Source organism: Salmo trutta, chromosome 12 (assembly GCF_901001165.1).
Source record: "Salmo trutta chromosome 12, fSalTru1.1, whole genome shotgun sequence".
Classification (NCBI taxonomy): Eukaryota; Metazoa; Chordata; class Actinopteri; order Salmoniformes; family Salmonidae; genus Salmo; species Salmo trutta.
This window is the reverse complement of record NC_042968.1, coordinates 41,434,090-41,457,945: the sequence shown is the minus strand read 5'-3', so window position 1 is coordinate 41,457,945 and position 23,856 is coordinate 41,434,090. Positions and strand designations below refer to the sequence as shown.

General features: G+C 47.5%; 1 protein-coding gene across 1 annotated transcript in view; it reads right to left on the bottom strand.

Moving 5' to 3' along the window:
* The window catches only part of LOC115203553 (annexin A2-A), a 30,047-nt gene extending 27,045 nt beyond the window's left edge, over nucleotides 1-3,002 (bottom strand). Inside the window, exons 1-3 of the mRNA XM_029768332.1 lie at nucleotides 2,850-3,002; nucleotides 306-366; nucleotides 100-193 (exon numbers count right to left, since the gene is read on the bottom strand). Coding sequence (XP_029624192.1) covers nucleotides 100-193; nucleotides 306-356 — 145 coding nt within the window. The 5' untranslated portion in view covers nucleotides 357-366; nucleotides 2,850-3,002. The remainder of the gene's footprint in view (nucleotides 1-99; nucleotides 194-305; nucleotides 367-2,849) is intronic.
* Nucleotides 3,003-23,856: the final 20,854 nt, after the last annotated feature.

Below are 23,856 nucleotides of genomic sequence, written 5' to 3'. Positions count from 1 at the left end.
CAAGTTCACAATGCACAACATATTTCTAATCTAGAAAACATTATAAAGTGATACACTCTAACCGGTGGGACTACGATATCCTTGTAGTGATTCTCTCACCTTTGGTTTTGACGGCCGTTTCTATCCTGGCAGCATCTTTAGCTGGATCAAAATCCCCTGCTGCCACCACCGTGGGGAATTTAGGCTCGCTCTCCTGAAGAGGACAGAGTTACATTACCAGTTTACAATCACTGACAGATGACAGATTTCATTACAGGTTGACCCATGACCTTATGGTGATCGTAGTTCAGCTGTAGTGAACTCACCCCTCCAAAATTCAGCGTGAGCTGGCCCAAGAACTCAGAAACCAACGCCATTGTGAAATCCCTGTAAAAAAAAATAAAAAATAGATAACTTATATTAGGTTAAGTATACGATGGGCTGTAAAATTAGCTTCAGGATGTGCCACACCGTCACCGTGGTAACCCAGCTGGAGGCTCCAACGGTCTCATTTATGATGTTAGATACTGAATGAGGTCACTTCCTTAGAGACTAGTACCAGACAGACCTACATAATAAACTCAAGTTACAATAGTTGTTGAGAAATGAACGACAAACGAAGTAAACGTTTAACACACAGCATGTGATACCGCCCCATTTCAGGGTTTAGATGAAAGTCCACTTTTTGTTGTTAAATTGACAGAAAATCAGTTGGGAGGAGTATTTTGTTTGTTTTTTCCAACATGGCAGAGGTCAATAATATTTAATCACCTAGCAACCATGTATGACAGAGTTCTTGGAGTGGGAACTAACTTCCCCTCCTCCATCACATATCCTGTTTCATTCCACAGGCCCTATTGTGTTGCATATAGACCTACAGCGTACCGTACTGGTACCTTTAATGAACTCAGAATCTGTCTTGACTTCACAGCTCTATATACACAGACAGTAATACAAGTCCTTACTCTACTGTACCCCGAAAATAACAATTTGTTCTTGAACTGACTTGCCTAGTTAAATAAAGGTAAAACATTTTTTTTATAAAAAATAACAGTCAGGAAATATCATATACCCAATTAGATCTACAGTAATGGTAGTGTTACAGGACTAATGACACAGTGGGCTGTAATAAACATGCAGTGTGTGTGTGTGTGTACTGACACACACCCAGTAACACACCAAGGTCGGTACCGCCCAGCAGACATTCCAGCACAAACTGTTAGAATTCCAGGGTCAAGCCCGCTGTGTTGCCGTGGCAACTCATTTACTTTGTTCATCTTTAACAACGTTAACGTTGATTAGGGTTAAATAACAATGTCATCAAAGTAACTGTCCAGATTCAACCGACCGTGTTGAAACAATAGCAGCAGGACTGATCTGACCCCCCAAAAATGGACTGATCTGACCCCCCAAAAATGGACTGATCTGACCCCCCCAGAATGGACTGATCTGACCCCCCCCCAGAATGGACTGATCTGACCCCCTCAGAATGGACTGATCTGACCCCCCAAAAATGGACTGATCTGACCACCCCAGAATGGACTGATCTGACCCCCCCCAGAATGGACTGATCTGACCCCCACCCCCAGAATGGACTGATCTGACCCCCCCCAGAATGGACTAATCTGACCCCCCCCCAGAATGGACTGATCTGACCCCCCCAGAATGGACTGATCTGACCCCCCCAGAATGGACTGATCTGACCCCCCCAAAATGGACTGATCTGACCCCCCCCAGAATGGACTGATCTGACCCCCCCCAGAATAGACTGATCTGACCCCCCCAGAATGGACTGATCTGACCCCCCCAGAATGGACTGATCTGACCCCCCCAGAATGGACTGATCTGACCCCCCCAGAATGGACTGATCTGACCCCCCCAGAATGGACTGATCTGTCCCCCCCAGAATAGACTGATCTGACCCCCCCAGAATGGACTGATCTGACCCCCCCAGAATGGACTGATCTGACCCCCCAGAATGGACTGATCTGACCCCCCCAGAATGGACTGATCTGACCCCCCCCCCAGAATAGACTGATCTGACCCCCCCAGAATAGACTGATCTGACCCCCCAGAATGGACTGATCTGACCCCCCCAGAATGGACTGATCTGACCCCCCCCAGAATGGACTGATCTGTCCCCCCCACTACTACACATGCTTCCAAACAGCAGCAGTTGAATCAGCATGACTATAAAACAAATATGTAAAAAGAAAGCATCTACTGCTTCCAATAAGCTTTTCATTCATTTATAGTGAGGATCAGACTGGATAACATTGGAATGGAACACTTGGCAGGGCAAAGGACACACACACACACACACACACACACACACACACACACACACACACACACACACACACACACACACACACACAGAGACACAGAGACACAGCTGGTGTGTTCAAGATGGCTACAGGCATTTGAAAGACATTGTGTCTGTCTCAGTGAGCAGAGATAGTATAGAACCTGCACTGATTTACCTTAGAGTAAGAACCTAGAGATAGCTGACTTACCTTAGAGTACAGAACAGAACCTAGAGATAGCTGACTTACCTTAGAGTAAGAACCTAGAGATAGCTGACTTACCTTAGAGTACAGAACAGAACCTAGAGATAGCTGACTTACCTTAGAGTAAGAACCTAGAGATAGCTGACTTACCTTAGAGTAAGAACCTAGAGATAGCTGACTTACCTTAGAGTACAGAACAGAACCTAGAGATAGCTGACTTACCTTAGAGTAAGAACCTAGAGATAGCTGACTTACCTTAGAGTAAGAACCTAGAGATAGCTGACTTACCTTGGAGTAAGAACCTAGAGATATCTGACTTACCTTAGAGTACAGAACAGAACCTAGAGATAGCTGACTTACCTTAGAGTACAGAACAGAACCTAGAGATAGCAGTAGATTGTTCCCGTTATGAAGCCTGTTCGGGGTGTGGTGCTGGTTAAATACCGCTGGCAGATCACACTGGTATGACTCAAAGCATAGCTCCAACTCCTGTCCCTGAGTCCACACTCCTCCCCTCCAGTCTCTCTGTCTCCTCTCCTCTCCACTCCCTCCCTCCCTCCCCCCCTCCCTCCCACCCTACTCACCAGCTCCCTCCCTACTCCCTCCCTCCTTCCCCACTCCCTCCCCCCTCCCCTCTCCCTCCCTCCCTACTCACCAGCTCCCTCCCTACTCCCTCCCTCCCACCCTACTCCCTCCCTCCCTCCTTCCCCACTCCCTCCCTCCCTCCCCTCTCCCTCCCTCCCTACTCACCAGCTCCCTCCCTACTCCCTCCCTCCTTCCCTACTCCCTCCCTCCCTCCCTACTCCCTCCCTCCCTCCTTCCCCACTCCCTCCCTCCCTCCCCTCTCCCTCCCTCCCTACTCACCAGCTCCCTCCCTACTCCCTCCCTCCTTCCCTACTCCCTCCCCCCTCCCTCCTTCCCTACTCCCTCCCTCCCTCCCTCCCTACTCCCTCCCTCCCTCCCTACTCCCTCCCTACTCCCTCCCTCCCTCCCTCCCTCATCTCTCCCTCTCTCTGTTCTAACCGTAGAGCACAGCTCCAACTCCTGTCCCTGAGTCCACACTCCTCCCCTCCAGTCTCTCTGTCTCTCTTCTCTCCACTCCCTCCCTCCTCACTCCCACCCCCCTCCGTCCATCTCTCCCTCCCTACTCCTTCCCACTCCCCCCTCCCTCCCTCCCCTCATCTCTCCCTCTCTCTGTTCTAACCGTAGAGCATAGCTCCAACTCCTCCCTCTGGGCTGACCCCCCCTTGTTCTGATAGTCCTCCCTCTATCTTTTCCTCTCTGTAATCCCTCCACCGTAGCCCCACCCAGGGTTAGTGGGCCTCTACCACAGAGCAGAGCAGAGCAGAGCCCGGAGGAAGCAAACAGGCTGGGGAGAAAGCACCAAATGGAGAACATCAGGACTATTTGAATACGCGTCGGACTTTCATCTGAAAAGTGGAGATGAAGTTTCTCTATACCGTCTTTCCTCATTGGAGAACTTGTTTGTTTGATGTCATTGCAGTGTGTTCTGCCTCCAGGACATGTGATGCACCAGCCCATGTGACAGGGGGATGTGGTGAAGACACACACTCGCTAAACACATCTGACTAGAGTTATACACCAGCCAACACAAAATGGTGGAAACATCACCCACATTATAGATCCCATGATTCTGGTAGAATTACACAACAACATCAGGGTGTGAGGTCATTCTGCTTCCTCCGCCACAGCTTTGTGCATTCTGCTTCCTGTTGAAATGCATTTCAACTGTGCTTCAGTGTTTTCTCTGTGACACCAGCCGAGTCACACTCCTGATCAGTGGTGGTGAATGCCTGAGTAAGACATTAGGTCTGTACCATTTCTCCACTGTTCTCTCCCCTACTGTGATTAATGACACTCCTTCTGACTAACACACATGATTACTGGTTATGAATGTGAATGCCCCCAAAAGGCCTGGGTCATTTCTCCACTGTTCCCCCCCACTGTTCTCCTCTCTGTGTACCCAGGGAATGATTCACGCTACTTCCTATCCCTCACCGTCCATCATCAGGATATCGTTCACCCACCAGCTAATCCCTCAGGATAAATATGAACCAATCCTCCGCCGCTTTCTGCCTTGTTCAGTGCAGACAGCAGTCTAATTGAACAGGGCTTGTCCAATCAATGCCCTTTCCCCATTCTACACACATATAATACATCCGTTCCTCACCTCACACCTCCCTCCCTCCCTCTTATTTGATTTATTTGTAATAATTCATTTGAACCCGTTGTATTGTGGACAGGCTAAAAGAGCCACGTAGTAATTCAGCTGTGCCCAATACAAACAAGCAGGCAACCCCTAAACAACCTTCACTCAATCATCAACAACCACAACATAACGCTTTATGCACCTCTCCGTCGCAGGGCCTAAGGGAGCTCATTTGCTAAAAGGTACGTTTAAAGCCCAATAAACTACGTGCCACTTGACAACTCATTCACTTTAACGGCTTAATGAAAAGGAAAAAATATCATTTTTCTCCTGGTTGGGAAGCAGAGAGGTACTGGTTGGCGCCCTGCCAGTCTATCTGTAATAACTCACTCATACAGTCAGAGGAATAGACAAACGCAAGGGGATCAGTTCCACTGCTACAGTAGAGATTCCTGTTAACCTCAGAGTCTTACATTTTACAGTTTTAGTCAATTTAGCAGACGCTCTTATCCAGAGCGATTTACAATTAGTGCGTTCATCTACAGATAGCTAGGTGTGACAACCACATATCTCAGTCATAGGAAGTACACTTTTCCTTCAATAAAGTAGCTATCAGCAAAGCCATAGCTGGAAGGGCGTGGGGGTGGTGGGGTCAAGTGCAATTGCGTTGGTTCAGGAGGAGTATTATTTAAAGAGGAACTGACAGCATTTTAGCAACATGAAATCTTATTCAAATCTGTTCACTTACACCCCCAGAAAGAAAATGACATGTTTTTTATTTATAAAAAAAAAAGAAAAAAAAAGTACATTTTCTGACAAGCGAGTGCTTAGATATGGTCATTTTCCCGTTTTCATATATTCTTAGAACGTTTGGAAATTACGTATATTAAGGCATTTGTGAAAATGCTTTATCAACATAGAGTGGGAAAGCGGCTGTGTGTTTGGACAATTAATAGAAATTGCAGTACATAAAACCTAATTAAAAACATCCGTCTTGTCCAGGACCGGAGTTTATGCAGACCGGCGTGTCACAGCCAATCAGAGATACAGTAGGCCATTATGCAAACAAGCATCACGGGCCTTCCATCATTCACTTTGAACTGGACTGAGTTTTTTACAGGCAGTTGGGCCTGCCATCATTCACTTTGAACTGGACTGAGTTTTTTTACAGGAAGTTGGGCCTTCCATCATTCACTTTGAACTGGACTGAGTTTTTTACAGGAAGTTGGGCCTTCCGTCATTCACTTTGAACTGGACTGAGTTTTTTACAGGCAGTTGGGCCTTCCATCATTCACTTTGAACTGGACTGAGTTTTTTAAAGGCAGTTGGGCCTGCCATCATTCACTTTGAACTGGACTGAGTTTTTTTTACAGGAAGTTGGGCATTCCATCATTCACTTTGAACTGGACTGAGTTTTTTACAGGAAGTTGGGCCTTCCATCATTCACTTTGAACTGGACTGAGTTTTTTACAGGCAGTTGGGCCTTCCATCATTCACTTTGAACTGGACTGAGTTTTTTACAGGCAGTTGGGCCTGCCATCATTCACTTTGAACTGGACTGAGTTTTTTTACAGGAAGTTGGGCATTCCATCATTCACTTTGAACTGGACTGAGTTTTTTACAGGAAGTTGGGCCTTCCATCATTCACTTTGAACTGGACTGAGTTTTTTACAGGCAGTTGGGCCTGCCATCATTCACTTTGAACTGGACTGAGTTTTTTTACAGGAAGTTGGGCATTCCATCATTCACTTTGAACTGGACTGAGTTTTTTACAGGCAGTTGGGCCTGCCATCATTCACTTTGAACTGGACTGAGTTTTTTTACAGGAAGTTGGGCATTCCATCATTCACTTTGAACTGGACTGAGTTTTTTACAGGAAGTTGGGCCTTCCATCATTCACTTTGAACTGGACTGAGTTTTTTACAGGCAGTTGGGCCTGCCATCATTCACTTTGAACTGGACTGAGTTTTTTTACAGGAAGTTGGGCCTTTCCATCATTCACTTTGAACTGGACTGAGTTTTTTTACAGGCAGTTGGGCCTTCCATCATTCACTTTCAACTGGACTGAGGTTTTTACAGGCAGTTGGGCCTTCCATCATTCACTTTCAACTGGACTGAGGTTTTTACAGGCAGTTGGGCCTGCCATCATTCACTTTGAACTGGACTGAGTTTTTTTACAGGAAGTTGGGCCTTTCCATCATTCACTTTGAACTGGACTGAGTTTTTTTACAGGCAGTTGGGCCTTCCATCATTCACTTTCAACTGGACTGAGGTTTTTACAGGCAGTTGGACCTTTCCATCATTCACACAAAATGGACTTGTATGGATTTCTATAAATATGTTGCTAAATATCAAGTGAGACCTCTCTTTACAGTCCTATTGATCAAACAATCATACAAAAGGTAGGCTCTCTATCCCTACATGCACATCAACAAACACAAAATCAACAGCTAATTCTAGCCAGACCAAGACTAGCTAAAATCTAATGAAGGAACATTAGATAAACTCTCTCACACTGTTTTAGCTAGTTGGCCTCCAAAATTTCACTGATAAACATAGCCTGCCCGTCCTTCTGTAGCTTTCCTGCCAATACATGCATTGTCCCTAACTGGCTAAAGTTGGCTAGCTTGTTAGCTAACTCCTTCCAGGCACAAATGAGAGAGCACCTCACTGACCATTTTATCCACCCTATTAGAGCTGGTTTGGCTGTTTGCATGTTATCTACAGCGTTTTTGACTAACAATTACTTTTTTGTTGCCTACTTTTACTGACACCGGTCATATTCAGCGGGTGTTTTGCGCGTTCGTAAATTCATCAGTTATTCTGCGCTCTGGCACAATCAGACAAGAGTGGTCTGAAATTGGAGAAGATAGCTAGCCAGAGTGATATGCTAACTGGATAGAAGTCCTTCAGCTAGCTGGCGAAGCAATTCACATTTCTTGCTGGCTAACCAAATGACAGGTGCATCACTAGCTGTGTAGTAACCGAAGAACAATTTGAGGAGGGAGAAAGTCAGTCACTCACCCAATCCTCCAGCAGCTAGCTAGCTATATAGCTAACATTAGGCTCTGTGTTTTTAGCTTGCTAAATAAATAGATATGCTAGCATATTAAGAACATAATGACTGACTTGTGATCATTGCCCTTGCTAGTTTAATTGTATTGACATTCCCAGCCTTAGTTACATTTATCTGTTTTATACCAGGCCAGCTGTGATTTACAACCTGATAGCAATATTTTTGGGGGACTACCAAGAAATGTATTGGTGAATTATATTAATCATGCATTGAACTGCATCCATCTATTCTGACAACAATGCCTTAGTGTACATCTGTAACGGTCGTACGTAATGGACCAAGGCGCAGCGGGTTGAGTGCTCATCTTAAATTTATTTGAACACTGAACAAAACAAGAAAACGAATGAACAGTAATGCAGGCTACACACACACAGCAGTGCAAAAACAACTTCCCACAAAACCCATTACAAAAAACACTCCTCTATATAGGACCTTCAATCAGAGGCAACCAAGAACAGCTGCCTCCAATTGAAGGTCAAACCAATAACCCTAAACATAGAACTAGAAAGACTAGACCAGAACATAGAAATACACTAACATAGAACATAACCAAAAACCCCGGAACACTCTAAACAAACACCCCTCTACATAAACACATAGCCCAACAAACCCCGAAACACTCTAAACAAACACCCCCTGCCACGTCCTGACCAAACTACAATAACAAATAACCCCTTTACTGGTCAAAACGTGACAACATCACGGAATGTTGAATCATATAGAACCTATTTTTACAGTTGGTTTTGTAGCATAAACTGGGAATTTGATATTTTGGGCTGATATTATGATTGTTTGTTTCATATTTGCAAAGTAGTTCAAACGCTGTCAGTTCCACTTTAAGATACTCTTTGAAGAGGTAGGGTTTCAGGTGCTTTCGGAATATGGGCAGGTACTCTGCTGTTCTAGCTTCAGGCTTGAAGCTGGTTCCACCATTGGGGTGCCAGGACAGAAGAGCTTGGAGAAGAGTGTCATGACGTTGGCCTATGGGTGTGGTTTATGACCCCCCCATAAATACCTTTCTCCCTTCCCCTCTCTTACTGACCCTACTGAAGGACTGCTGTCCTGTTAAATATAGAGAGTCTGGGAACATCAAACAAATGGGGAAAGGAACCATATTTTGATAATAAAACCAGTTGGAAATATGCTTGATAACGTAATGAGTATGTATGTCAGTTCATTGTTATCTGAGACATTATGATTGATGACAGGACGACATAAACTGTACCTGAGAAAGTATACACCCTCTAGTTATCAGAGTCACATGGAATTGTTATGCAATTGAAATGTTTAATATTGAAATTGTTTGTTAGGAGATTAAATGTAATTTTAGCTTCCAAATGAGAGAATTGGGTTTTCATAAGGAAAGTGCCCTGCTCGATCAGTGGCCCAACCCTGTGAAGAGACAGGGGTTATAAACGATGAAACACCTCCTCCCCCCTGTCCACTATATAAGCCTTTGACAAAAAGATAACCAGTAGTTCCAGTACAGGAGGTCTGCAGCCTCTACGTTAGAAGGACACACATGTTAACTAAACCATATCAAGGACAGAACTAAGCCAACCTCGGCGTGAGCTATGGTATGAACTGGTATGAACTTTGAGCTTATTCACTACAGAAGTGATACTTCCTAGCCGCTGAGTTAGCCGCTGCTAACGTGGGCTAGGAAAGGACGGACGACGGACCCAGTCTAACAGACGGACGAAGATACCACCACGTATCCAATTTACCACCATTGACATTCTTCCACTACAGGAAGATATGTTGGCCAACCTGGCCAGCATCTACGACCAATCTACCGAAGCGCAGCTCAGAGTAAATATTTATTGCATTTTCCTTTTCCAAATGGGCGGTAATTTAGAATGCATAAGATAATGTATTTACGATAGCATAGCTGCTGTTTCTTTGTTCCTAAATCTTCCCGCTCTTTCATTCAAGCCCAACCCCCTTTCCTTTGTGTAACCAGGTTCCGTCCACCGGGACATTTTCTGTATGACATCATTGGTATTCTGTGTATTTGTAATTCTGTGTGATTAGTTTAGGTATTTAGTAAATAAATAATTAAACCCAATTTTGTATTGCTGATTCAACTTGTTAGCCAGGGTTCGTGAAGATAACCAAGAATTTACAACTTTCATTATGAGACTGAAAATAAGATAAGGGTTAATATTGACTGCTATCGATGTAAAATATTACTAAGTATTTTAAGAGTTTATTCGGAAGATAACGGCTCTATAAACGTTCTTCTGTGGTGCCCCGACTTTCTAGTTAATTACATTTACATGATTAGCTTAATCAGGTAATATTAATTACAGAGAAATCATTTTATAAGTTAGCATGTCATATCACTTAATCCGGCATAGCCAAAGACACGACAAGAGCTTGGACTGGGCTGAGTGGGAGTTGTCCTCCCTTAGGGGTGGGAGGACCAAGAGACCAGGAACAGAGTGCTCGGGTTGGAGTTTAGGGTTTGAGCATAGCCTGAAGGTAGGAAGGGGCATTTCCTCTTGCTGCTCCGTAGGCAAGCACCATGGTCTTGTAGTGAGCTTCGACTGGAAGCCAGAGGATTGTGCGAAGGAGCAGGGTGACATTGGAGAACTTGGGAAGGTTGAACACCAGGCGGCCTGCAGCGTTCTAGACAACTTGCAGGGGTTTGGTGTAGAGGTCGACCGATTATGATTTTTCAACGCCGATACCGATTATTGGAGGACCAAAAAAAGCCGATACCGATTAATCAGCCAATTATATATACATTTGTAATAATGACAATTACATTCAACAATACTGAATGAACACCTTTATTTTAACTTAATATAATACATCAATAAAATCTATTTCGTCTCAAATAAATAATGAAACATGTTCAATTTGGTTTAAATCATGCAAAAACAAAGTGTTGGAGAAGAAAGTAAAAGTGTAATATTTGCCATGTAAAAAAGCTAACGTTTAAGTTCCTTGCTCAGAACATGAGAACATATGAAAGCTGGTGGTTCCTTTTAACATGAGTCTTCAATATTCCCAGGTAAGAAGTTTTAGGTTGTAGTTATTATAGGAATTATAGGACTATTTCTCTCTATACCATTTGTATGTCATATACCTTTGACTATTGGATGTTCTTATAGGCACTATAGTATTGCCAGCCTAATCTCGGGAGTTGATAGGCTTGAAGTCATAAACAGCGCAATGCTTGAAGCACAGCGAAGAGCTACTGGCAAATGCAGGAAAGTGCTGTTTGAATGAACGCTTACAAGCCTGCTGCTGCCTACCACCGCTCAGTCAGACTGCTCTATCAAATATCAAATCATAGACTTAATTATAATATAATAACACACAGAAATACAAGCCTTAGGTCATTAATATATATATTAATATATTAATATGGTCAAATCCGGAAACTATCTGTCACGTCCTGACCAGTAGAGGGTGTAGTTGGGTCAGGACGTGGCAGAAGAGTCTGTGTTTTTTTATTGTTTCACTAATTTTGGCCGTGTGACTTCCAATCAGGCACAGCTGTAGAGGGTTGTGGCTGATTGGGAGTCACACATAAGTTGCCTACTTTGCCTTGTGGGTTTGTGGGTAATTGTTCTTGTCATTGTGCTTGTACCTGACAGGACTGTGTTGGCTGTCAGTTTTTGTTGTTTTTGTAAATTGCATCGTGTTCGTTTAATTAAATATGACGAACCCTAACTCCGCCGCATTTTGGTCCACTTCTTCCTCAGACAGCCGTTACAGAATTACCCACCACCAAACCAGGACCAAGCGGCGGATGAAAAAAAAGGAGGAATGGACATGGGAGGACGTCCTGGATGGCAAGGGAGCCTACACCTGGGAGGAGATCCTGGCCGGAAGGGATCGCCTCCCATGGGAACAGGTGGAGGCACTCAGGAGAGCGGAGGCAGCTGGACAGAGGAACCACCGGGAACGTTTCCGAGGTACACGACTAGCGTTCAAACCCGAGAGGCAGCCCCAAGATTTTTTTTGGGGGGGGGCACACGGGTAGTTTGGCCAGGCCAGGAAAGAGCCGTAAGCCAGCTACCCGTGACTACAGGGAGGTGCGTATGAGGTGGAGGGTGCCATGTTACGCTGTGGTACGCACCATCTCGCCTATACGGACGCACAGCCCAGTTCGCCCAGTACCAGCGCCCCGCAGGTGCCAGGGCAAGGGGAGCATCGAGCCGGAAGGGGTGATGCCAACCCTGCACTCAAGACCGCCAGTGCGCCCTTTCGGTCCGGTGTTTCCCGCTAGACGCACTAGCATGGAGGTGCGTGTCTCCAGGCTGGCAAGTCCAATACCAGCCCCACGCATCAGGAGTCTAGTGCGTCAGCCCAGCCTCGCCAGTCAACAGTCACCAGAGCTGCCCGCCAGTCAACAGTCACCAGAGCTGCCCGCCAGTCAACAGTCACCAGAGCTGCCCGCCAGTCAACCGTCACCAGAGCTGCCCGCCAGTCAACCGTCGTCAGAGCTGCCCGCCAGTCAACAGTCGTCAGAGCTGCCCGCCAGTCAACAGTCGTCAGAGCTGCCCGCCAGTCAACAGTCGTCAGAGCTGCCCGCCAGTCAACAGTCGCCAGAGAGGTCAGACTGCGCTGAACTGCCGGAGTGGCCAGACTGCGCTGAACTGCCGGAGTGGCCAGACTGCGCTGAACTGCCGGAGTGGCCAGACTGCCCTGAACTGCCGGAGTGGCCAGACTGCCCTGAACTGCCGGAGTGGCCAGACTGCCCTGAACTGCCGGAGTGGCCAGACTGCCCTGAACTGCCGGAGTGGCCAGACTGCCCTGAACTGCCGGAGTGGCCAGACTGCCCTGAACTGCCGGAGTTGCCAGACTGCCCAGACTGTCCCGAGCTGCCAGACTGTCCCGAGCTGCCAGACTGCCCAGACTGTCCCGAGCTGCCAGACTGAGCTGCCAGACTGCCCAGACTGTCCCGAGCTGCCAGACTGCCCAGACTGCCCCGAACTGCCAGACTGCCCAGACTGCCCCGAACTGCCAGAGTGGCCCGACTGCCCGGAACGGCCAGAACCGGAGCCACCTCCTGATATAGGTGGGTTGGGGAGGGGGGGTGTAGCACAGTGCCGTCGGTGACGGCAGCCACCCTCCCTTCCCTCCCTTACTGTTTAGGTGTTTATTTTTGTTGGGGATTTTCTGTGTTTTGTGTAGGTGCATTTCGGGGTATGCACCTTTGAGGGGGGGGTACTGTCACGTCCTGACCAGTAGAGGGTGTAGTTGGGTCAGGACGTGGCAGAAGAGTCTGTGTTTTTTATTGTTTCACTAATTTTGGCCGTGTGACTTCCAATCAGGCACAGCTGTAGAGGGTTGTGGCTGATTTGGAGTCACACATAAGTTGCCTACTTTGCCTTGTGGGTTTGTTGGTAATTGTTCTTGTCATTGTGCTTGTACCTGACAGGACTGTGTTGGCTGTCAGTTTTTGTTGTTTTTGTAAATTGCATCGTGTTCGTTTAATTAAATATGACGAACCCTAACTCCGCCGCATTTTGGTCCACTTCTTCCTCAGACAGCCGTTACACTATCATTTCGAAAACAAAACGTTTATTCTTTCAGTGAAATACGGAACCGTTCCATATTTTATCTAACGGGTGGCATCCATAGGTCTAAATATTCCTGTTACATTGCACAACCTTCAATGTTATGTCATAATTATGCACAATTCTGGCAAATTAATTACGGTCTTTGTCAGGAAGAAATGGTCTTCACACAGTTCGCAACGAGCCAGGCGGCCCAAACTGCTGCATATACCCTGACTCTGCTTGCACAGAACGCAAGAGAAGTGACACAATTTCCCTAGTTAAAAGAAATTCATGTTAGCAGGCAATATTAACTAAATATGAAGGTTTAAAAATATATTATTGTGTATTTAAGAAAGGCATTGATGTTTATGGTTAGGTACACATTGGTGCAACGACAGTGCTTTTTTCGCAAATGCGCTTGTTAAATCAACACCCGTTTGGCGAAGTAGGCTGTGATTCGATGATAAATTAACAGGCACCGCATCGATTATATGCAATGCAGGACACGTTAGATAAACTAGTAATATCATCAACCATGTGTAGTTAACTAGTGATTATGTTAACATTGATTGTTTTTTATAAGATAAGTTTAATGCTAGCTAGCAACTTACCTTGGATCCTTGCTGCACTCGCGTAACAGGTAGTCAGCCTGCCACGCAGGCTCCTCGTGGAGTGCAATGTAATCGGCCATAATTGGTGTCCAAAAATGCCGATGACCAATTCTTATGAAAACTTGAAATCAGCCCTAATTAATCAGCCATTCCGATTAATCGGTCAACCTCTTGTTTGATGGCACAAGCGGGGATCCCAGCCAACATACAGTTGCAGTAATCCAGACGTGAGATGACAAGTGCCTGGATTAGGACCTGTGCCGCTTCCTGCGTGAGGTAGGGTTGTACTCTACGGATGTTGAAGACCATGAACAAGTCACCGCTTTGATGTTTGCAGAGAACGACAGGGTATTCTCCAGGGTCACGCCAAGGTTCTTTGCACTCTGGGAGGGCGACACTGGAGTCCTCAATCGTGATGGAGGTCTTTGAGCGGGCAGGCCTTCCCCGGGAAGAAGAGCAGCTCCGTCTTGTTGAGGTTGAGCTTGAGGTGGTGGGCCAACATCCAAGCTGAGATATCTGCCAGGCACTTGGATGACAGAAGGAGGAAAGGAGAAAAGTACTTGAGTGTCATCAGCATAGCAATGATAGGAGAGACCATGTGAGGATATGATGGAGCCCAATGACTTGGTATATAGAGAGAAAAGAAACTAGAACCGAGCCCTGGGGGACACCAGTAGTGAGAGTACATGGTGCAGACACAGATCCTCTCCACGTTACCTGGTAGGAGCGGCCTGCCAGGTAGGATGTAATCCAAGAGTGTGCAGAGCCTGAGACGCCCAGCCCTGAGAGGGTGGAGAGGAGCATCTGATAGAGCCTGAGACACCCAGCCCTGAGAGGGTGGAGAGGAGGATCTGATAGAGACTGAGACGCCCAGCCCTGAGAGGGTGGAGAGGAGGATCTGATAGAGCCTGAGACACCCAACCCTGAGAGGGTGGAGAGGAGGATCTGATAGAGCCTGAGACACCCAGCCCTGAGAGGGTGGAGAGGAGGATCTGATAGAGCCTGAGACACCCAACCCTGAGAGGGTGGAGAGGAAGATCTGATAGAGCCTGAGACACCCAGCCCTGAGAGGGTGGAGAGGAGGATCTGATAGAGCCTGAGACACCCAGCCCTGAGAGGGTGGAGAGGAGGATCTGATAGAGACTGAGACACCCAGCCCTGAGAGGAGGATCTGATAGAGACTGAGACACCCAGCCCTGAGAGGAGGATCTGATAGAGACTGAGACACCCAGCCCTGAGAGGAGGATCTGATAGAGACTGAGACGCCCAGCCCTGAGAGGGTGAAGAGGAGGATCTGATGGTTCACGGTGTTGAAGACAGCAGATAGATCTAGTAGGATGAGAACAGAGGAGAGAGAGTCAGCTTTGGCAGTGCAGAGAGCCTCCGTGACACAGAGAAGAGCAGTCTTGGTTGAGTGACCCGTCTTGAAGCCTGACTGGTTAGGGTCAAGAAGATGGTTCTGAGAGAGATAATGAGAGAGTTGATCAGAGACAACATGCTCAAGTGTTTTGGAAATAAAATAAGGGATACAGGTCTGTAGTTTTTGACCTCAGATGAGTCGAGTATTGGTTTCTTGAGGAGGGGAGCAACTCGGGTCATTTTCAAGTCCGAGGGGATGCAGACAGTGGTAAGGGATGAGTTAATGAGGGAAGTAAGGAAAGGGAGAAGGTCTCCAGAGATGGTCTGGAGAAGGGAGAAGAGGATGGGGTTCAGCGGGCAGGTTTTCGGGAGGCCAGACCTCACTAGTCTGGAGAGAGAGGGGAGAAAGAGGTCAAGGTGTAGGGTAGTTCTGTGTGAGAGAGACCAGTGGACTCAATAGGCTGAGTGAATGAGGAGCGGATGTCGACAACCTTTTTTTCAAAATGGTTGACAAAGTCGTCCGCAAAGAGGGAAGGGGAGGGGATGGAGGATTAAGGAGGGAGGAGAAGGTGGAAAATAGTTTTCTAGGGTTAGAAGGTTGAAATTTAAGGTGATAGAAAGTGGCTTTAGCAGCCGATACAGAGGAAGAGAAGGTGGAGAGGAGTGAGTTTAACGATGATAGGTCCTCCGAAAGTTTAGTTTTCCTCCATTTTTGCTCAGCTGCACACAGCCCTGATCTGTAAGATCACAATGAGTCACTCAGCAGGAATGGAGGGCTGAGCCGGCCTGGGAGGAAAGGGGACAGTGTGAGTCATAGAAAATGCGGAGGGGGGGAGAGAGAGAGAGAGACTAAAGAGAACAGAGACCTGGAGGGGGGTAACAGTGAGATTAGTAGGAGAACAGAGACCTGGGGGGGGGGGGGGGGGTTACAGTGAGATTAGTAGGAGAACAGAGACCTGGAGGGGGGGGGGGGTTGCAGTGAGATTAGTAGGAGAACAGAGACCTGGAGGGGGGTTACAGTGAGATTAGTAGGAGAACAGAGACCTGGAGGGGGGTTACAGTGAGATTAGTAGGAGAACAGAGACCTGGAGGGGGGTTACAGTGAGATTAGTAGGAGAACAGAGACCTGGAGGGGGGTTACAGTGAGATTAGTAGGAGAACAGAGACCTGGAGGGGGGTTACAGTGAGATGAGTAGGAGAACAGAGACCTGGAGGGGGGTAACAGTGAGATTAGTAGGAGAAAAGAGACCTGTAGGGGGGTTACAGTGAGATTAGTAGGAGAACAGAGACCTGGAGGGGGGTTACAGTGAGATTAGTAGGAGAACAGAGACCTGGAGGGGGGTTACAGTGAGATTAGTAGGAGAACAGAGACCTGGAGGGGGGTTACAGTGAGATTAGTAGGAGAACAGAGACCTGGAGGGGGGTTACAGTGAGATTAGTAGGAGAGCAGAGACCTGGAGGGGGGTTACAGTGAGATTAGTAGGAGAACAGAGACCTGGAGGGGGGTTACAGTGAGATTAGTAGGAGAACAGAGACCTGGAGGGGGGTTACAGTGAGATTAGTAGGAGAACAGAGACCTGGAGGGGGTTGCTGTGAGATTAGTAGGAGAACAGAGACCTGGAGGGGGGTTACAGTGAGATTAGTAGGAGAACAGAGACCTGGAGGGGGGTAACAGTGAGATTAGTAGGAGAACAGAGACCTGGAGGAGGGATGCAGTGAGATTAGTAGGAGAACAGAGACCTGGAGGGGGGTTACAGTGAGATTAGTAGGAGAACAGAGACCTGGAGGGGGGTAACAGTGAGATTAGTAGGAGAACATCCTCTAGTAAAGATGAGGTCAAGCGTATTGCCTACCTTGTGAGTGGGAGGAGAAAGGGTGAGGTCAAAAGAGGCAAGGAGGGGAAAGAGAGTTGGAAAGAAATGAATCAAAGGCAGATGTCGGTAGGTTGAAGTCGCCAAGTACGGTGAGCCATCAGCAGGAAATGAGCTTATCAAAGTGTTAAAGTCATTTAGGAACTCTCCAAGGGCACCTGGTGGGTGATAGATGACAACAATGTTAAGCTTGAGTGGACAAGTGACAGCGACAGCATGGAATTCAAATGAGGAGATAGACAGGTGAGAGAGCAGATAGACAGGTGAGAGAGGGAGAAAAGAGCAAGTCTCCAGAGAAATTAGTAGTTCTGAGTCACCAGATACTCAGGGGACTGAAGGGCAGCATAGATCTGCGTTCTTGACCGCAGATTCAGGAGTTCCAAACGTCGAGTCCAAAATCAAATCAAATGTATTTATATAGCCCTTCTTACATCAGCTGATATATCAAAGTGCTGTACAGAAACCCAGCCTAAAACCCCAAACAGCAAGCAATGCAAGTGTAGAAGCACGGTGGCTAGGAAAAAGTCCCTAGAAAGGCCAAAACCTAGGAAGAAACCTAGAGAGGAACCAGGCTATGAGGGGTGGCCAGTCCTCTTCTGGCTGTGCCGGGTGGAGATTATAACAGAACATGGCCAAGATGTTTAAATGTTCATAAATGACCAGCATGGTCAAATAATAATAATCAAAGTAGTTGTCGAGGGTGCAACAGGTCAGCACAAGAATTCCAAGAATTCCACAAGGGTTATGCACACAGGAGGCTGGTGGCGCCTTAATTGGGGATGACAGGCTCGTGTTAATGGCTGGAATAGAATCAGTGGAATGGTATCAAATACATCAAACACATTGTTTTGATTCCATTCCATTTGCTCCGTTCCAGCCATTATTATGAGCCGTCCTCTCCTCAGCAGCCTCCACTGGCGCTCAGGTTACACTAAATTAGAAGGGTTGCAGCCAAGGGGTGGGGAGCGTCTGTAAAGCCTACAGGGAGAGGAGCGAACAGGTATGGAAAACACACACGTAGTTGCCAAAGCTACAGAAAAGCAAAATGAGATCATCAGAAAATAACTAGGTAAGATAATCAAGTGACAAAGTGGAGTGGAGCCTTCCTTTCTTTCCTTCCTCCAACAACTCCGCAGAACAACTCCGCAGAACAACTCCCCAGAACAACTCCCCAGAACAACTCCCCAGAACAACTCGGCAGAACAACTCGGTAGAACAACTCGGTAGAACAACTGTAGAATAAACCGGTAGAAGAACTCCGCAGAACCGTCTTTGTTTCTCCATCCTCATCTGAGACACTCCCCCTCTCCATCCCCCTCCTCACCTGAGAAACTCCCCCTCTCCATTCTCACCTCAGACACTCCCCCTCCCCCTCCTTACCTGAGACACTCCCCCTCCCCCTCCTCATCTGAGACACTCCGCCTCTCCCTCCCTCCTCACCTGAGACACTCCCCCTCCTCACCTGAGACACTCCCCCTCCCCCTGTCACTACAGCCTCACTGACCAGACCCTGTCACTACAGCCTCACTGACCAGACCCTGTCACTACAGCCTCACTGACCAGACCCTGTCACTACAGCCTCACTGACTAGACCCTGTCACTACAGTCTCACTGACTAGACCCTGTCACTACAGCCTCACTGACTAGACCCTGTCACTACAGCCTCACTACAGCCTCACTGACTAGACCCTGTCACTACAGCCTCACTACAGCCTCACTGACCAGACCCTGTCACTACAGCCTCACTGACCAGACCCTGTCACTACAGCCTCACTGACTAGACCCTGTCACTACAGCCTCACTGACCAAACCCTGTCACTACAGCCTCACTGACTAGACCCTGTCACTACACTCACTACAGCCTCACTGACTAGACCCTGTCACTACAGCCTCACTACAGCCTCACTGACTAGACCCTGTCACTACAGCCTCACTACAGCCTCACTGACCAGACCCTGTCACTACAACCTCACTGACCAGACCCTGTCACTACAGTCTCACTGACCAGACCCTGTCACTACAGCCTCACTGACTAGACCCTGTCACTACAGCCTCACTGACTAGACCCTGTCACTACAGCCTCACTACAGCCTCACTGACCAGACCCTGTCACTACAGCCTCACTGACTAGACCCTGTCACTACAGCCTCACTGACCAGACCCTGTCACTACAGCCTCACTGACTAGACCCTGTCACTACAGCCTCACTGACCAGACCCTGTCACTACAGCCTCACTGACTAGACCCTGTCACTACAGTCTCACTACAGCTTCACTGACTAGACCCTGTCACTACAGCCTCACTACAGCCTCACTGACTAGACACTGTCACTACAGCCTCACTACAGCCTTACTGACTAGACCCTGTCACTACAGACTCACTGACCAGACCCTGTCACTACAGCCTCACTGACTAGACCCTGTCACTACAGCCTCACTGACTAGACCCTGTCACTACAGCCTCACTGACTAGACCCTGTCACTACAGCCTCACTGACTAGACCTTGTCACTACAGCCTCACTACAGCCTCACTGACTAGACCCTGTCACTACAGCCTCACTGACTAGACCCTGTCACTACAGCCTCACTACAGCCTCACTAACTAGACCCTGTCACTACAGCCTCACTACAGACTCACTGACTAGACCCTGTCACTACAGTCTCACTACAGCCTCACTGACCAGACCCTGTCACTACAGCCTCACTGACTAGACCCTGTCACTACAGCCTCACTGACCAGACCCTGTCACTACAGCCTCACTGACTAGACCCTGTCACTACAGTCTCACTACAGCTTCACTGACTAGACCCTGTCACAACACTCTCACTACAGCCTCACTGACTAGACACTGTCACTACAGCCTCACTACAGCCTCACTGACTAGACCCTGTCACTACAGCCTCACTGACCAGACCCTGTCACTACAGCCTCACTGACTAGACCCTGTCACTACAGCCTCACTGACTAGACCCTGTCACTACAGCCTCACTGACTAGACCCTGTCACTACAGCCTCACTGACTAGACCTTGTCACTACAGCCTCACTACAGCCTCACTGACTAGACCCTGTCACTACAGTCTCACTGACTAGACCCTGTCACTACAGCCTCACTACAGCCTCACTGACTAGACCCTGTCACTACAGCCTCACTACAGCCTCACTGACTAGACCCTGTCACTACAGTCTCACTACAGCCTCACTGACCAGACCCTGTCACTACAGCCTCACTGACTAGACCCTTAATGTTGAGACAGTCTAATATATCAGACATTGGCTTAAGTCAATCAAACATGGACACAAGTCAACATTTTTTGGAACATTGTTCCATGTCAAGTCAACGTATCTGAAGTCTGAATAAGGCCCAATGTGATGTGGGTACAGCAGGCAGGCTGTAGACACACAGGGACAGCCACAGACCAGGGGCCGTTCACTCACTCACATGGTCCGTGTTCCTTCCTCTGTCTACGACGTCATACGCTTTTGTCTTAAAGGCAATGCCACACCACTGTCTTAAAGGCAATGCCACACCACTGTCTTAAAGGCAATGCCACACCACTGTCTTAAAGGCAATGCTATAACCACTGTCTTAAAGGCAATGCCACACCACTGTCTTAAAGGCAATGCCACACCACTTTCTTAAAGGCAATGCTATAACCACTGTCTTAAAGGCAATGCCACACCACTGTCTTAAAGGCAATGCCACACCACTGTCTTAAAGGCAATGCCACACCACTGTCTTAAAGGCAATGCTATAACAACTGTCTTAAAGGCAATGCCACACCACTGTCTTAAAGGCAATGCCACACCACTGTCTTAAAAGCAATGCCACACCACTGTCTTAAAGGCAATGCTATAACCACTGTCTTAAAGGCAATGTCACACCACTGTCTTAAAGGCAATGCCACACCACTGTCTTATAGGCAATGCCACACCACTGTCTTAAAGGCAATGCCACACCACTGTCTTAAAGGCAATGCCACACCACTGTCTTAAAGGCAATGCCACACCACTGTCTTAAAGGCAATGTCACACCACTGTCTTAAAGGCAATGCCACACCACTGTCTTAAAAGCAATGCTATAACCACAATCATAAAGGCAATGCCACACCACTGTCTTAAAGGCAATGCCACACCACTGTCTTAAAGGCAATGCTATAACCACTGTCTTAAAGGCAATGCCACACCACTGTCTTATAGGCAATGCCACACCACTGTCTTATTAAAGGCAATGCCACACCATTGTCTTAAAGGCAATGCCACACCACTGTCTTAAAGGCAATGCTACACCACTGTCTTAAAGGCAATGCTATAACCACTGTCTTAAAGTCAATGCCACACCACTGTCTTAAAGGCAATGCTACACCACTGATGAATAAACAGAGCATTCATTTAGTATAGGATATTTTTGACCCCACACCGGAAGAGTACGGTGGCCCTAAGGGGAAAAAGTAAACTAGCAACGTGAAACTGACTGCGTGGACACTGACAGTAGTTCTAGTGATGACTGGGTACTGTGCAGTATAGACCTGTCTGTGGATGACATCACTGTGATTGTGTTACGGGTCTCTACAGATCTACTAGTATGACAAACGGTTCAGATTCAGCCTCATCTTGTTTTATCACCGTCGAACAGTGATGAGGTCACAGCTTTGTACAGGCTGGCTGGGTTTCTCCTCTTTCTCCAGTCATTCCATGTCATACAATATGACGACAGTGATCCAGTCATATGTTAATGTATTGCTTCATATTCTTGTGATGGGCAATGTGGTTTGATTAATGTAATAAAGATCAGAATTTTTTAAAAACGACATTGTAATAAAGATCAAAGTTAAAAAAAAAGTAAACTTTACAAACAGCTTGGATTTTCATTGGAGAGGTGAATAAGGGCTATGTAGGCCTATGTTGCGATCCACTGGTATGTGATAACTGCTGTTGGTTAAGACATATCATTCTCTCTGCCAGGGGAGGACAGACAGAGATCTGAACTCTACCTCCGAAAAGGGGGGATTGAAATGACTGTGACACACCCTGGATCTGAGAGGGGGGAGGGATATGACTGTGACACACCCTGGAGCTGAGAAGGGGGGAGGGATATGACTGTGACACACCCTGGAGCTGAGAGGGGGGAGGGATATGACTGTGACACACCCTGGAGCTGAGAAGGGGGGAGGGATATGACTGTGACACACCCTGGAGCTGAGAGGGGGGAGGGATATGACTGTGACACACCCTAGATCTGAGAGGGGGGAGGGATATGACTGTGACACACCCTAGATCTGAGAGTGGGGAGGGATATGACTGTGACACACCCTAGATCTGAGAGGGGGGAGGGATATGACTGTGACACACCCTAGATCTGAGAGGGGGGAGGGATATGACTGTGACACATCCTGGAGCTGAGAGGGGGAGGGACATGACTGTGACACACCCTAGATCTGAGAGGGGGGAGGGATATGACTGTGACACACCCTGGAGCTGAGAAGGGGGGGGGGGGATATCACTGTGACACACCCTGGAACTAAGAAGGGGGGGGGGGATATGACTGTGACACACCCTGGAGCTGAGAGGGGGAGGGATATGACTGTGACACATCCTGGAGCTGAGAAGGGGGGGGAGGGATATGACTGTGACACACCCTGGAGCTGAGAAGGGGGGGGAGGGATATGACTGTGACACACCCTGGAGCTGAGAAGGGGGGGAGGGATATGACTGTGACACACCCTGGAGCTGAGAAGGGGGGGGGATATGACTGTGACACACCCTGGAACTGAGAAGGGGGGGGGGGGTATGACTGTGACACACCCTGGAGCTGAGAAGGGGGGGAGGGATATGACTGTGACACACCCTGGAGCTGAGAGGGGGGGAGGGATATGACTGTGACACACCCTGGAGCTGAGAGGGGGGAGGGATATGACTGTGACACACCCTGGAGCTGAGAGGGGGGGAGGGATATGACTGTGACACATCCTGGAGCTGAAAGTAGGGGTAGTGAAACGGTTGTGACACACCCTGGAGTGTCTTGGAGAGCCCGGTTACCATGGAAAGATACGATATATATAATCTACCTGATTAGGAGAACTGAAACCTCTCCAGTGCCTCTCATTGGTGTAAAATGATTTCTGGTACTGTTAGTTGTACCCTTTAGGTGACCCCATATAATGTTTCCCACAGACTGAAGCTAGCTATAAGCATGGTGCTTGCAACAGCAGGATAGTGGGTTGGATTCCCAGGACCACCTGTACGGAAAATGTATGCAGCATGACCGTAAGTTGCTTTGGTTATAAGCGTCTGTTAAAACGGCATATATTATTATATTTACGTTTGACTTCAAACATAAAAATGTCCCTCTCGTGGTCCTGTAGATTTATTTCAGATGAAATGTTTATTAAAACTACGATCATGATCAATTTAGTACAGAAAGCAACTTCAATGGCTTGGCTGACGAGAGTTAATGATCACCTGTGGTAGTGATAAATACGTATTGATCACCTAGTTCCACTTCAAAAGGGAGTGCTCTGCTCAGGCTGGCTCTACTGATAACACTCTACTGATAACACAAGGCATCTGGACAGGGGCCTTTCCCTGGTAATAAACCTCATGTTACAAGACAAGCACACGTCTGTTAGGGGAGAGAGTGGGCTGCCTGTGTACTGACAGGGTTTGCTTTATATTGTTTTATATTTCCACACTATGAGGTTGGAATTATACTGTGAAATTGTGAAAAAAAATATTTTTTGGCCGTTTTAGTGTAAGAGCTGT